The 16,274-nt window shown below is 42.3% G+C and overlaps 1 protein-coding gene across 5 annotated transcripts in view; it reads right to left on the minus strand.

The window, feature by feature from the left end:
- The window catches only part of LOC138976749 (cilia- and flagella-associated protein 251-like), a 41,903-nt gene extending 28,980 nt beyond the window's left edge, over positions 1–12,923 (minus strand). Inside the window, exons 1-10 of one of the 5 annotated variants that reach the window (XM_070349635.1) lie at positions 12,764–12,921; positions 11,568–11,606; positions 9,992–10,246; positions 9,225–9,490; positions 8,056–8,202; positions 6,927–7,030; positions 3,142–3,250; positions 2,634–2,792; positions 1,282–1,450; positions 709–799 (exon numbers count right to left, since the gene is read on the minus strand). In XM_070349635.1, the coding sequence (XP_070205736.1) occupies positions 709–799; positions 1,282–1,450; positions 2,634–2,792; positions 3,142–3,250; positions 6,927–7,030; positions 8,056–8,202; positions 9,225–9,490; positions 9,992–10,246; positions 11,568–11,606; positions 12,764–12,827 (1,403 nt within the window). In that variant the 5' untranslated portion in view covers positions 12,828–12,921. Of the gene's footprint in view, positions 1–708; positions 800–1,281; positions 1,451–2,633; positions 2,793–3,141; positions 3,251–6,926; positions 7,031–8,055; positions 8,203–9,224; positions 9,491–9,991; positions 10,247–11,567; positions 11,607–12,406; positions 12,526–12,763 lie in introns of those variants that run through there. The other 4 variants (XM_070349636.1, XM_070349637.1, XM_070349638.1 and 1 more) reach the window with 4 other exon arrangements.
- Positions 12,924–16,274: the final 3,351 nt, after the last annotated feature.

The raw sequence follows: 16,274 nt of genomic DNA on the forward strand, positions 1-16,274 counted from the left end.
TAGCAGAGACAGATTATAAGACTAGGCGTGAGCCTAAAATTTCCATCCTTGAGTAATAAAGTTTGTTCGTTCGTTCATTCTCTTGCTCTCTCTCTCTCTCTTTTTTCTCTTTTTTTCCCTCACTCACTCACTCACTCTCTCTCTACTAAAACAAGGAGAAAAGGAGAAGTAAGATCAAAATCAAAGAAAAGCAAGCTGTGCAACTGCGCTGTTGTTGCAGAGGACAACATGAGTGAGGTAAGGAAGCATGACTGACCTGTCAGTGGTGGTGAGGACACTGATGTCTCTGTTTGTCTGTCTGTGTGTCAGTCTATCTTTCTGAGTGTCTGTCTGTGTGTCTGCCTGTGTGTCTGTGTGTGTGTCTGTCTGTCTGTGTGTCTGTCTGTCTGACCAAGAAGGGTGACTGACCTGTCTGTTGCGGTGAGGACACTGATGTCTCTGTCTGTGTCTGTCTGTGTCTGTCTGTGTGTGTGTCTGTGTGTGTGTCTGTGTGTGTGTCTGTGTGTGTGTCTGTGTGTCTCTCTGTGTGTCTGTCTCTCTGTGTGTCTGTCTGTCTGTCTAACCAAGAAGGGTGACTGACCTGTCAGTGGTGGTGAGGACACTGATGTCTCTGTCTGTGTGTGTGTCTGTCTGTTTGTGTGTCTATGTGTCTGTGTGTCTCTCTGTGTGTCTGTCTGTCTGTCTGTCTAACCAAGAAGGGTGACTGACCTGTCAGTGGTGGTGAGGACACTGATGCCTCTGTCCTGAACCTTGATGATCTTGAGCGCCTTCTTGTCGGCAAATTGTTCCGTGCTCACCACTGTAACACACCAACAACACTTTGTTAATATTGTCTTTTCACCCATCTCTTATCCCACTGCCACACACCAACAACACTTTGTTAATCTTATCTTTTCACCAAACTCTTATCCCACTGCCACACAGCAACAACACTTTGTTAATATTATCTTTTCACCCATCTCTTATACCACTGCCACACAGCAACAACACTTTGTTAATATTATCTTTTCACCCATCTCTTATACCACTGCCACACAGCAACAACACTTTGTTAATCTTATCTTTTCACCCATCTCTTATACCACTGCCACACAGCAACAACACTTTGTTAATCTTATCTTTTCACCCATCTCTTATACCACTGCCACACAGCAACAACACTTTGTTAATATTGTCTTTTCACCCATCTCTTATCCCACTGCCACACACCAACAACACTTTGTTAATCTTATCTTTTCACCAAACTCTGCTATCCCACTGCCACACAGCAAAAACACGCACCCTTGGTGAGCGGCTTGTTGTTGTCCCAGACGACCAGGTTGCCGATGGAGGTGGCGGTGAGGGCGCGGGAACTGTTGGTCTGGTAGATGGACATGGAGAACCGCCCCACCGGCTTGTTGAAGTCCTCGTCCGTCAGTGGAGGGTCGTAGAACTTCATGCTGCGCTCCGCCTGCACAACAGTAGTGTTACATTGTCATGGCAACAGTAGTATTAAACTGTTATGGCAACTGTAGTGTTACATTGTCATGGCGTAAAGCAAACACATGTTTTGTACCTTAGACCACTATCTGTGTGAAACTACAATGTACGCGACGCGGCACTGCGTCATGCTCAGCTGTAACGACTGTACACGCGGCCCATCACGGATGTGTTACATTGTCATGGCTTAAAGCTAACATCAATTACCGTCTCCGTTTTTCTTGTGGCCGCTCTTTTCTACTTCTTAAAACTGACCCTCCTGGTTAACAGGGACTAGTTGAATGTGTATCGATGCACCTCCTACAAGTAGGTTTTCAATGAGTAGATTTCCGGTGTTCATCGAGAATTGACGACCCTGAATCTAACCAATCACAGAAATCTGTTACATTCTAAACCCATCTTGATTGAATTTCAACAAGTAGAGCATGGCTTCAAGTTGGACAGCAGACAAATGGATACCTGTCACAGCTGTGTGAATGTAAAAGCGCTACACTACACTGACTACAACTTTATTCCTCACCATTACACACCGGTTACTGCCTACCAGCCTTTTCCTTTATCAACTTTCCCCGAGCTCATCAACCCAGGCAGTAGACATGCCCTAATCATCTTTACATAGCAAGCAAGGAGAGAAAGCTGACTCACTCACTCACTCACTCTCACACACACACACACACACACACACACACACACACGCACACACATAAACAAACACATACAAACACACACACACACACACTCACACACACACACACACACACACACATACACAGTGATGAAGACTGGGCGGGGACGTAGCTCAGTTGGTAGCGCGCTGGCTTTGTAGCCAGTTGGTCGCTATCAGCGTGGGTTCGATCCCCACGTTCGGCGAGAGATTTATTTCTCGGAGTCAACTTTGTGCAGACTCTCTTCGGTGTCCGAACACCCCCGTGTGCACACATGCGCACGAAAAAGATCCCACGTTCACAGCGAGTGTCGAAGAAGACAGCCACAGAGGGCTTGTTCGAATCAAAGTATCACACCATATCTTCAGCGTATTACCAATACCTGTCCCAATATAGACCAGTTGGTCTAAGAGGACGTTAAACTCTAATAGTCAGTCTGATGAAGACCACACACACACACACACACACACACTGACAAAGAGCACTGACCCAGGTGAAGAAGAGCACCTGAGTGTCGCTGTTGGTCAGGACGTGATGGATGTCCTCTGAGTAGAACTGGATGTAATCCTGCACGCCGTACGATGGCTGCAGCTCTGCCGAGCAGATGGGCATCTCTCCGTCGATGGTCCAGTCCCAGATTGCCATGATCTGCACAACAAGGGGAAAGGATTGCACTTGTGTAACAACAAGTATCAATTTCACACAAAAAAGCTAAAATAACTGGTTGTGGGTCATTACAGTAAAAATAATTATATTTCTGAATTTTCCCTTCATTGCCAGTGTGCGTCAAAGTGAATGTTATGACGTTCTGTAGGTGAATACATTGTAATACGAATAGTCCAGGTAGCTCTGAAAAATACCTGCCTTTGTCATATGTGGCGGAGTCTTCTTCAATGTTTTGTTGCCGTTGTTCTTTAAAAGCTTTTGACTGTGAGGACATCAACCATCGATCCAACACCGGTCCTACATTGGGCAAAGATCAACAACTGTATCTTACCTGCACAGGTCCAGCACTCAGCGTTGCCAGGTAACGAGCATCAGGGGTCAAGGCCACAGCCGTTACTCCGCCCTCAGGGTTGGGGTCAAACAGCGTCTGGATGGGAACTCTGCACACACAGTGATCAACACATTGTCAAAATAACCACTCATCATTGTCAAAATAACCACTTATCGTTGTCAAAATAACCACTTATCATTGTCAAAATGACCACTCATCATTGTCAAAATAACCACTCATCATTGTCAAAATAACCACTCATCGTTGTCAAAATAACCACTCATTGTTGTCAAAATAACCACTCATTGTTGTCAAAATAACCACTCATCATTGTCAAAATAACCACTTATCGTTGTCAAAATAACCACTTATCATTGTCAAAATAACCACTCATCATTGTCAAAATAACCACTCATCATTGTCAAAATAACCACTCATCGTTGTCAAAATAACCACTTATCATTGTCAAAATAACCACTCATCATTGTCAAAATAACCACTCATCATTGTCAAAATAACCACTCATCGTTGTCAAAATAACCACTCATTGTTGTCAAAATAACCACTCATCATTGTCAAAATAACCACTCATCATTGTCAAAATAACCACTTATCGTTGTCAAAATGACCACTCATCGTTGTCAAAATAACCACTTATCATTGTCAAAATAACCACTCATTGTTGTCAAAATAACCACTCATCGTTGTCAAAATAACCACTCATCGTTGTCAAAATAACCACTCATCATTGTCAAAATAACCATTGTCAAAATAACCACTCATCATTGTCAAAATAACCAATCATCATTGTCAAAATAACCACTCATCATTGTCAAAATAACCACTCATCGTTGTCAAAATAACCACTCATTGTTGTCAAAATAACCACTCATCATTGTCAAAATAACCAATCATCATTGTCAAAATAACCACTTATCATTGTCAAAATGACCACTCATCATTGTCAAAATAACCACTCATCATTGTCAAAATAACCACTTATCGTTGTCAAAATAACCAATCATCATTGTCAAAATAACCACTTATCATTGTCAAAATAACCACTTATCATTGTCAAAATAACCACTTATCATTGTCAAAATAACCACTCATCATTGTCAAAATAACCACTTATCGTTGTCAAAATAACCAATCATCATTGTCAAAATAACCACTTATCATTGTCAAAATAACCAATCATCATTGTCAAATAAAATCACTCATCATTGTCAAAATAACCACTCATCGTTGTCAAAATAACCAATCATCATTGTCAAAATAACCACTCATCATTGTCAAAATAACCACTCATCATTGTCAAAATAACCACTCATCATTGTCAAAATAACCACTCATCGTTGTCAAAATAACCACTCATTGTTGTCAAAATAACCACTCATTGTTGTCAAAATAACCACTCATCATTGTCAAAATAACCACTCATCATTGTCAAAATAACCACTTATCGTTGTCAAAATAACCACTTATCATTGTCAAAATAACCACTCATCATTGTCAAAATAACCACTCATCATTGTCAAAATAACCACTCATCGTTGTCAAAATAACCACTTATCATTGTCAAAATGACCACTCATCATTGTCAAAATAACCACTCATCATTGTCAAAATAACCACTCATCATTGTCAAAATAACCACTCATCGTTGTCAAAATAACCACTCATTGTTGTCAAAATAACCACTCATCATTGTCAAAATAACCACTCATCATTGTCAAAATAACGGTCAAAATAACCACTCATCATTGTCAAAATAACCACTCATCGTTGTCAAAATAACCACTCATTGTTGTCAAAATAACCACTCATCATTGTCAAAATAACCACTTATCATTGTCAAAATAACCACTTATCATTGTCAAAATAACCACTCATCATTGTCAAAATAACCACTTATCATTGTCAAAATAACCACTTATCATTGTCAAAATAACCACTCATCATTGTCAAAATAACCACTCATCGTTGTCAAAATAACCAATCATCATTGTCAAAATAACCACTCATCATTGTCAAAATAACCACTCATCGTTGTCAAAATAACTACTCATCATTGTCAAAATAACCACTCATCATTGTCAAAATAACTACTCATCATTGTCAAAATAACCACTCATCATTGTCAAAATAACCACTCATCATTGTCAAAATAACCACTCATCATTGTCAAAATAACCACTCATCGTTGTCAAAATAACCACTTATCATTGTCAAAATAACCACTTATCGTTGTCAAAATAACCAATCATCATTGTCAAAATAACCACTTATCATTGTCAAAATAACCAATCATCATTGTCAAAATAACCACTCATCATTGTCAAAATAACCACTCATCGTTGTCAAAATAACCAATCATCATTGTCAAAATAACCACTCATCATTGTCAAAATAACCACTCATCATTGTCAAAATAACCACTCATCATTGTCAAAATAACCACTCATCATTGTCAAAATAACCACTCATCATTGTCAAAATAACCACTCATCATTGTCAAAATAACGGTCAAAATAACCACTCATCATTGTCAAATAAAATCACTCATCATTGTCAAAATAACCACTCATCGTTGTCAAAATAACCACTCATCATTGTCAAAATAACCACTCATCATTGTCAAAATGACCACTCATCATTGTCAAAATAACCACTCATCATTGTCAAAATAACCACTCATCATTGTCAAAATAACCACTCATCATTGTCAAAATAACCACTCATTGTTGTCAAAATAACCACTCATCATTGTCAAAATAACCACTCATCATTGTCAAAATAACCACTTATCATTGTCAAAATAACCACTTATCATTGTCAAAATAACCACTCATCATTGTCAAAATAACCACTTATCGTTGTCAAAATAACCACTTATCATTGTCAAAATAACCACTCATCATTGTCAAAATAACCACTCATCATTGTCAAAATAACTACTCATCGTTGTCAAAATAACCACTCATCATTGTCAAAATAACCACTCATCGTTGTCAAAATAACCACTCATTGTTGTCAAAATAACCACTCATCATTGTCAAAATAACCACTTATCATTGTCAAAATAACCAATCATCATTGTCAAAATAACCACTCATCATTGTCAAAATAACCACTCATCGTTGTCAAAATAACCAATCATCATTGTCAAAATAACCAATCATCATTGTCAAAATAACCACTCATCATTGTCAAAATAACCACTCATCATTGTCAAAATAACCACTCATCATTGTCAAAATAACGGTCAAAATAACCACTCATCGTTGTCAAAATAACCACTCATCATTGTCAAAATAACGGTCAAAATAACCACTCATCGTTGTCAAAATAACCACTCATCATTGTCAAAATAACGGTCAAAATAACCACTCATCATTGTCAAAATAACCACTCATCGTTGTCAAAATAACCACTCATCGTTTTCAAAATAAACACTCATCGTTGTCAAAATAACTACTCATCGTTGTCAAAATAACCACTTATCATTGTCAAAATAACCACTCATTGTTGTCAAAATAACCACTCATCGTTGTCAAAATAACCACTCATTGTTGTCAAAATAACCACTCATCCTTGTCAAAATCATGCACAAGATTCATTCCAGTTCAAGGCGGAGTTGAAGACATGTTAATCAATGTGCGGTTGGTTCAGTTGACAGAAGAAGAGGCCGTGGATGCTGGATTTGGGGAGCAGGGTACTGGAGATGATTGTCCAGAAAACAATGATACATGTGAAATTATAAATAGAGATGTAGGTTGTACCCAGTGTAAGTGTCCCAGACGTTGACCATGGCATCCCTTCCTTTCTCCCCCGTCACCAGCCAGCGCTTGTCGTCACTGATACAGCTACACGTGATGGGGTTCAGCTGTAATGTACAATCAGCAAGATATTCAAGACTGAAGAAACATGCATTCTTCTTCGTTCATGGGGTCAAACTCATGGCATATATAGGTGCAGGACTGTTCTCACCCGGCCATTTAGGCAGCCATACGTCGCTTTTGGGGGAAGCATGCTAGGTACTTTCATGTTTCTATAACCCACCGAACTCTTGACATGGATTACAGGATCTTTTCCGTGCGCACTTGACTGCACATAAGTTAACCTGAGGGATCAAAAAATCTCCACCCTTAACCCACCAGGCCTGGTAGGGATTCGAACACATGACCTTCCACTTAGGAGGCCGGCATCTTATCTACTAGGCCATTATGCCAGTCTGAAACATGCACTGATCTCAGCTGGGACTGATTCCTTCAACAGCTGTTATACTTATGCCTGAAAGTACTGTCACGAATAGACACCACCATCCGCATTGTGACTGCATTTCATCTTGAAAAACACAAAAACATTACAAGGCTATTTGCTATATAGTGCATGCTCGGCTGTATTCCTCTTTTATGATTCTCTAAACAGACGGGCGCAGCGGCATGGTGGTAAGACGTCGGCCTCCTAATCGGGAGGTCGTGAGTTCGAATCCTGGTCACTGCCGCCTGGTGGGTTAAGAGTGGAGATTTTTCCGATCTCCCAGGTCAACTTATGTGCAGACCTGCCAGTGACTTAACCCCCTTCGTGTGTACACGCAAGCACAAGACCAAGTGCGCACTGAAAAGATTCTGTAATCCATGTTGGAGTTCGGTGGGTTATGGAAACACGAAAATACCCAGCATGTCTACCCAACGAAAGCGGAGTGAAGCTGACCATGCTCTCAGAGTATAGTGTGGGGAACCCAAATGGGCAAACGAGCTCACACGTCACCAGAATTTCTGGAACGCTGAAGAAGAAGATTCTCTAAACATGCAACTTTTGCCCTGAACACAAGTGTTTCCTTCATGACGTACACAGTGTCAAAGAAAGATTCCTCGCTGAGACGAGAATGATATTCAAAATACTCACGTGGCCCTGAAGAATGAACTGCTTGTTGTTCACAAAGTCGTACATCACTCCCACGTGTGAGCAGGCGTACATGATGGCTTTCCTGAACCCGTCCGTCAGGTTCAGTACGGGAACGTTTCGGTTCAGGCCGTACGACCACACGATGTTCTGAAACACAGAGGAAAGGATCCATCTCCTGCGCTTCTTGCAAGCTACATTTCACATGCTAAATTATGAGTTTTCAGGCTTAAAGGACGTTCCCATTTAGTGTGTGTGTGTGTGTGTGTATGTGTGTGTGTGTATGTATGTGTGTATGTGTATGTGTGTATGTGTGTGTATGTGTGTGTACGTTGTGGATGTGTGTTGGTGCGTGTGTGTGTGTACGTGCGTGCATGCGTGCGTGTGTACGTGTGTGTAAGAAATTATGTATCCCACTTCTTCATGAAGTAATTCGCTTTATGAACACTTTTGCCAATTCTAATCAACCATTGCTTTCATGTGCCAATTCTATGACCTTCTAATTGTGATGGACGCTTGAAGGTGCTGTCCATAACATGATTGATGGACGCTTGAAGGTGCTGTCCATAACATGATTGATGGACGCTTGAAGGTGCTGTCCATAACATGATTGATGGACGCTTGAAGGTGCTGTCCATAACATGATTGATGGACGCTTGAAGGTGCTGTCCATAACATGATTGATGGACGCTTGAAGGTGCTGTCCATAACATGATTGATGGACGCTTGAAGGTGCTGTCCATAACATGATTGATGGACGCTTGAAGGTGCTGTCCATAACATGATTGATGGACGCTTGAAGGTGCTGTCCATAACATGATTGATGGACGCTTGAAGGTGCTGTCCATAACATGATTGATGGACGCTTGAAGGTGCTGTCCATAACATGATTGATGGACGCTTGAAGGTGCTGTCCATAACATGATTGATGGACGCTTGAAGGTGCTGTCCATAACATGATTGATGGACGCTTGAAGGTGCTGTCCATAACATGATTGATGGACGCTTGAAGGTGCTGTCCATAACATGATTGATGGACGCTTGAAGGTGCTGTCCATAACATGATTGATGGACGCTTGAAGGTGCTGTCCATAACATGATTGATGGACGCTTGAAGGTGCTGTCCATAACATGATTGATGGACAACAGAGACGTGTGTCTGTGTCACCCACCAGAGCACTGTTGGACATGGTGCCCTCCAGGGTGGTGCCGGTGCGTTCAGGTGAGGGCAGGTGTGGTGCCGTGGGCACCCTTCCCTCCTTCATCTCCCCCATCGCCGACCTTGCTGAAGTCCGCCCTGTCTCTGACAGGTAGGCACGACCTTGAGAATCACGGCTGACGGCAGACGAAGGTCGATCCTTGGCAGGAGGCGTGGTCCTACAGGCAGTAGCTTCTAGCACGGCGGCTTCGTATTGTTCTTGCTGTCTCTCGTCACTCTCTGCCCGATAGTCAACAAGGGTATTGATGTTAGCTGTACAGTGGACACCCACGCTACATGCAGTCTCACGTACACTTATCACACCACAACTACATGCAGTCTCACGTACACTTATCACACCACAACAACAGCAGAGGGACACAAAGCAGCATATGGCTGCCTTTATGGCGGGGTAAAAAACGATCATACAGGTAAAAATCCACTCGTGCAAAAACACAAGTGTACGTGGGAGTTTCAGCCCATGAACGCAGAAAAAAAAACCTTCTGTGAGCTTACCCCCATGGAAATATTGGTTGCTTTCTCTGTGGGGAAAGCGAGCTGCCATACAGTACGTTGCTACCCTGTTTTTATATTACCCTGCGTGAGTGTATTGGTGTTTCCATTCATTCCAAGCCCTGAGACTTTCACTGTCATTGTCAACTTAGGTTCTTTATCATGCGCATGTGTGCAAACAGAAAATCTTGCCCCCCCTCCTCCCCCCCCTTCTTTGTAAAGTGTCACCTTGCATCACGGGCTGTGAGATGTCAGCCTCTGGCTCTCTGCTTTCCTTCTGCTCTGCTTCCCTTGCTGTGGCCTCGGCTGGTGTCTCTCCAGCAGTTGTTTCCCCTGCTGTTCCGTCATCTGCTGTTGTCTCCCCTGCGGTGGTCGTCTCCTCTGTTTCTTCTGCTGTTGACTCTTCAGTGGCAGCTGTTTCGTCGGCAGGGTTGGTCTCGTCCCCTGGAGTTGTCCCTTCGACGGTAGTGGTGTCCCCTTCTCCTGGCGAGCCGAGAAAGGACAAGACCAAGTCAATGTCAACTCAACACACGCATACAGTGAAAGCTGTGCCTGAAAGCTTGGAACAAAGGGTCTGTGAGTGGAGGGTCTTAACACAGGTTTCATTGTACTAGCACGCCCGTAAAACAGCATCTGTGTACCACCAGTTCGAAAGACAAAAAAGTCAAGAAGCACTGGACTGAAAATATGTACAGGCGACTGGGAACAGTGTTCTGTCAAAACACCTCCTGCATGCCACAACTATGGGACGTTCACCCAACCAGGACAATGTGTCAGACCAAAACAGTATGCCTCAGTGGACGAAGCTTGAGGCCTGAGAACAACCCTGCACCACTAAGGAATGTACCGCAGTGCAGCCAACTGCTGGCTGGTACTGTCTCTATTTCTTAGACACAATATGTTTACATTATAAAACTTTCTGTTCACAATATTTCGGGACTGCATCTACAAACTCTCGAGTACTGAGCACTGCAGCAAGAAAGCTAACAAACAACTAGCAAATGAAAAACTTGATTTTTCTCCCTTGCTTGAGATCAAAACCATCAAGAAAATGGAAGTTTAACATAAGATATGAAGCTGTTCTAAGAACTCACAAACAAAGGCATTTGGTGTGTACCAAAAACACGTTTTAAATGTAAGCAGTCAAAAGTTACTTTATACTATTTCATGAAGATTTAAGGTCTGATGGAACAAAGAAAAACAGGTTTGTTTGTTTGTTTGCTTGCTTAACGCCCAGCCGACCACGAAGGGCCATATCAGGGCGGTGCTGCTTTGACATATAACGTGCGCCACACACAAGACAGAAGTCGCAGCACAGGCTTCATGTCTCACCCAGTCACATTATTCTGACACCGGACCAACCAGTCCTAGCACTAACCCCATAATGCCAGACGCCAGGCGGAGCAGCCACTAGATTGCCAATTTTAAAGTCTTAGGTATGACCCGGCCGGGGTTCGAACCCACGACCTCCCGATCACGGGGCGGACGCCTTACCACTAGGCCAACCTTACCACTAGGCCAACCGTACCGGTAGAAGAAAACCAGGTCACAATTCACATACTGTTTCCTTTCTTCTTTGTCTTTTGTTTTTGTCTTTGTCTTAAAAAAACCTTTGGGTTCTCCTAGCAAGTAAAGTTTCAGCCAAATATAGTCTCGCTCTCATACTCAGTCAAGCAAAGCCACAAAAACTACATAATAGTACAGACACCAAACATACCAAGGGAACATGAAAGCCATATTTTGATAAACATAATCTGGTCCTAACTGAAAATAGGTGAAATAAAAGTAAAGTTTGCATACAAACCTGATTTCTCTTGCTCTGTATCGTCAGCAACCTCCCCCACTGTAAAAGATGTAACATAAATAAATAAAAGCAAATAATTTTGTATCTAAGATTTGTTGCAAATATAAAAAAGTATTAACCTTTCGCAGTGCGCGTGCACACTCCATCAGGAACACACACAACCATACCTGGGTTTTTTAGTGGTTTTTTTTTTAACTTGTTCATGATTTTGATTGGTTTATGGTATCCTTGGTTGGGATACATATTTTTCTTTTTGTTTCCTTCCCAGGGTTTAGCCTAGGAGAAAAAAGCAATGGGACATTTGTCCCCCTCAACCAAATTCCGATGGGACATAGTCGAAGGCAAGACGCGCAAACAAGGCCTGTACGCGTTTTTGACCAAAATAATATGCAAAATGGTGCAATATGGTGCCATCTGAGAATTAGCCGCTATATCGTGTTATCTCTGTATGTGTGTGTGTGTGTGTGTGTGTAATCCGATGTAAAGTGTACATTTGGTGGCGCAGTGGTACGTAATCTCAATGCGCCCTTTGACGCACTGAAGGGAATAGTGATGGGACATTTTCAGATTTAATGCGCCAATGGCGCAGGGCGCACTAGTAAATGAAACCCTGCCTTCCCTAAAAACAATTCTTCTCTTGTTTAAATGGGGCATTCAAGCAAACACAGCAACTGTTATAGTTAGAGAGAAGAACAAAACTAGGGAGAAAGAGCCAGGGTTGGCATCAAGTAACTAAAATAATCCAACTTAAAGTTCAAATTACTGCTATTTTTCAGTATACAAGCTCATCACATGCTCTGATTCGTACAAGTATGCAAACCAATGAATGCGACACTCACAGTGAATTTCAGAACACCACATTTGGTTCCCACGAGCGAGTTTGAGAAAATGATTTGATTTTTCACCAACGAAACGTATCCACAATCATTCACAATCTTCATACGTTGTTTTCATGCAGAGCCAGGCGAGTATTTCTCTGTAGTTTTCCATTCAGCTAGAATAATAGTATTCGTCAGTTAAAAAATAAACTGCTCGATGCATGCAGCAGATGTGGACAGAAACACTTAGAAGAGGCAGAAATAAAAAGAAGCATCGCTTATTTTCGTATCTCAGGTAAGACCACTCCTATGATTTCTGACAACACCGCTTTCTACTTGTATTGCAAGAACTACAAACAAACGAAAAGTTATTTCGACCTGTTGCTTCTTCAGCTTCTGCTTCGTTACCTCCCTCAGCGACTGGTTCCTCTTGGTCCGCCATGGTGGTGAAAAGCCGCGATGTTTTGACTGGGAACGGTGAGAAACCAAAACACGACCACCTCAAATGGCGGCAATATGGACGCCGTCACCTGGCAACTGCCGTAAACACGTGTTTGGGACACCAGCTTATCATACTCAAATAGTACTGTAGTGCTTCGAAGTTGGAGCTTGAGTTATTCGTGACATTTCTGTATTAATATGAAATGCTAGAAATAGGTAACAGGCTTTGATTGTTTCACAGTTTGCTAATGCGACATTGCTGCTTTCCGTAAAACTTGGTATTCCCGATAGCTCAGCGGTATTTTGTTGTGTGTATGTGTCTATGGAAGGTGTGTGTGTGTGTAAGTTTGTGTGTGTGTGTGTGTGTAACCGTTTCCTTTGATCTCTTTCATTTGCTGTAAAATTAGGTATGCACACTAAGATATACATTTTAAATTGTAAAAAAAAAGTATTTTCTCTGCTGTGTTTTAATTGCACTTGACATCTGTTCTGTCTCCAAAACAAGCAGCTCCTGTTCCCTGGCTATTCTTAGTCTTTTTATTTTTTTATTGTCATCTTGTACCATGCTGTGAGATGTCAGCCTCTAGCTCAGCTCCCCCCCCCCCCCCCTTCTTTGTAAAGTGTCACCTTGTCCCTGGGGCTGTGAGATATCAGCCTCTGGCTCTCTGCTTTCCTCACCCCCCCCCCCAGCCTTATTAATATTCCTTCATCCTTGTAAAACAGTAAAGCTCAGAGAGAGAGGGGAGTGTGTGTGTGGATGTTTTTGCAGAGATGGTTATGTTTATTTCTTCTGTAAATTATATCCCCTTGTCTAAAGGGCTTTTAAAGCTGAGGACAATAAACTCTCAAAGCGTCTCTCTCTCTCTCTTTCTTCTTCAGCATAAATATACAACTGGTTTCACATTTATTTGCATCATATTTGAATGGTATGCCAATAAAATCATTCCTTCGACTCCTGGTACCAATTCACACGATACAAGATTAATTGTTACAGTGCAAATTCATTGGCAAACAAGGGATGCACAAGTCAGTAGCTTTAGCTTTCATTCTTCAAATTATCACATAACCATTTCAGTAAAAATTAATTAAAATTATGTACAACATAAAAACAGAGGCAATATTTGATGAAAGAAAATGGTATGAAGCCACACATATAGTGTCATAACACATATAGTGTCATAACACATATAGTGTCATAACACATATAGTGTCGTAACACATATAGTGTCATATGCATGCACATGTATATGTTGTGAAAGAGGAGATACTCTTCCTGTTTTTTTCTGGACTGTTATGCCATGTGGGAAAGTTTGCCTCACTAAAGGCAAGAGTATTCACTTTTTGACAACCCACACAAACCCGACAGTCACTCTGAACATTGTCTATTCCAGATGCAGTTTACTTGGCCGGAGAAATAAAATCAGACAAGCAGGCAACTTCATTCTTTTCATCCCAGTGACAGACACCTTTCCTTCTGTGTAACCCATCATGTAAACCAGTGTAGGTCTGTCTGTGTAACCCATCATGTAAACCAGTGTAGGTCTGTCTGTGTAACCCATCATGTAAACCAGTGTAGGTCTGTCTGTGTAAGCCATCATGTAAACCAGTGTAGGTCTGTCTGTGTAACCCATCATGTAAACCAGTGTAGGTCTGTCTGTGTAACCCATCATGTAAACCAGTGTAGGTCTGTCTGTGTAACCCATCATGTAAACCAGTGTAGGTCTGTCTGTGTAACCCATCATGTAAACCAGTGTAGGTCTGTGTAAGCCATCATGTAAACCAGTGTAGGTCTGTCTGTGTAAGCCATCATGTAAACCAGTGTAGGTCTGTCTGTGTAACCCATCATGTAAACCAGTGTAGGTCTGTGTAACCCATCATGTAAACCAGTGTAGGTCTGTCTGTGTAACCCATCATGTAAACCAGTGTAGGTCTGTGTAACCCATCATGTAAACCAGTGTAGGTCTGTCTGTGTAACCCATCATGTAAACCAGTGTAGGTCTGTCTGTGTAACCCATCATGTAAACCAGTGTAGGTCTGTCTGTGTAACCCATCATGTAAACCAGTGTAGGTCTGTGTAAGCCATCATGTAAACCAGTGTAGGTCTGTCTGTGTAACCCATCATGTAAACCAGTGTAGGTCTGTGTAACCCATCATGTAAACCAGTGTAGGTCTGTCTGTGTAACCCATCATGTAAACCAGTGTAGGTCTGTGTAAGCCATCATGTAAACCAGTGTAGGTCTGTCTGTGTAACCCATCATGTAAACCAGTGTAGGTCTGTCTGTGTAACCCATCATGTAAACCAGTGTAGGTCTGTGTAACCCATCATGTAAACCAGTGTAGGTCTGTGTAAGCCATCATGTAAACCAGTGTAGGTCTGTGTAAGCCATCATGTAAACCAGTGTAGGTCTGTCTTGGCTTTTACATGGGATCAAACCATCCTCAGGGAGCCCGGCCAAATCTCAAACCTTTTACTGCAGCCGGGCAAGTACCTTCAAGAAAGTCACTAGCCAGGCAAGTACCTCCAAGAAAGTCACTAGCCGGGCAAGTATCTTCAAGAAAGTCACTAGCCGGGCAAGTACCTTCAAGAAAGTCACTAGCCGGGCAAGTACCTTCAAGAAAGTCACTAGCCGGGCAAGCACCTTCAAGAAAGTCACTAGCCGGGCAAGCACCTTCAAGAAAGTCACTAGCCGGGCAAGTACCTTCAAGAAAGTCACTAGCCGGGCAAGTACCTTCAAGAAAGTCACTAGCCAGGCAAGTACCTTCAAGAAAGTCACTAGCCAGGCAAGTACCTTCAAGAAAGTCACTAGCCGGGCAAGTACATTCAAGAAAGTCACTAGCCGGGCAAGTACCTTCAAGAAAGTCACTAGCCGGGCAAGTACCTTCAAGAAAGTCACTAGCCGGGCAAGTACCTTCAAGAAAGTCACTAGCCGGGCAAGTACCTTCAAGAAAGTCACTAGCCGGGCAAGTACCTTCAAGAAAGTCACTAGCCGGGCAAGTACCTTCAAGAAAATTACTAGCCAGGCAAGTACCTTCAAGAAAGTCACTAGCCGGGCAAGTACCTTCAAGAAAGTCACTAGCCGGGCAAGTACCTTCAAGAAAATTACTAGCCGGGCAAGTACCTTCAAGAAAGTCACTAGCCGGGCAAGTACCTTCAAGAAAGTCACTAGCTGGGCAAGTACCTTCAAGAAAGTCACTAGCCGGGCAAGTACCTTCAAGAAAGTCACTAGCCGGGCAAGTACCTTCAAGAAAGTCACTAGCTGGGCAAGTACCTTCAAGAAAGTCACTAGCCGGGCAAGTACCTTCAAGAAAGTCACTAGCCGGGCAAGCACCTTCAAGAAAGTCACTAGCCGGGCAAGTATCTTCAAGAAAGTCACTAGCCGGGCAAGTACCTTCAAGAAAGTCACTAGCCAGGCAAGTACCTTCAAGAAAGTCACTAGCCGGGCAAGTA

Source organism: Littorina saxatilis, linkage group LG9, assembly GCF_037325665.1.
Source record: "Littorina saxatilis isolate snail1 linkage group LG9, US_GU_Lsax_2.0, whole genome shotgun sequence".
Lineage (NCBI taxonomy): Eukaryota > Metazoa > Mollusca > Gastropoda > Littorinimorpha > Littorinidae > Littorina > Littorina saxatilis.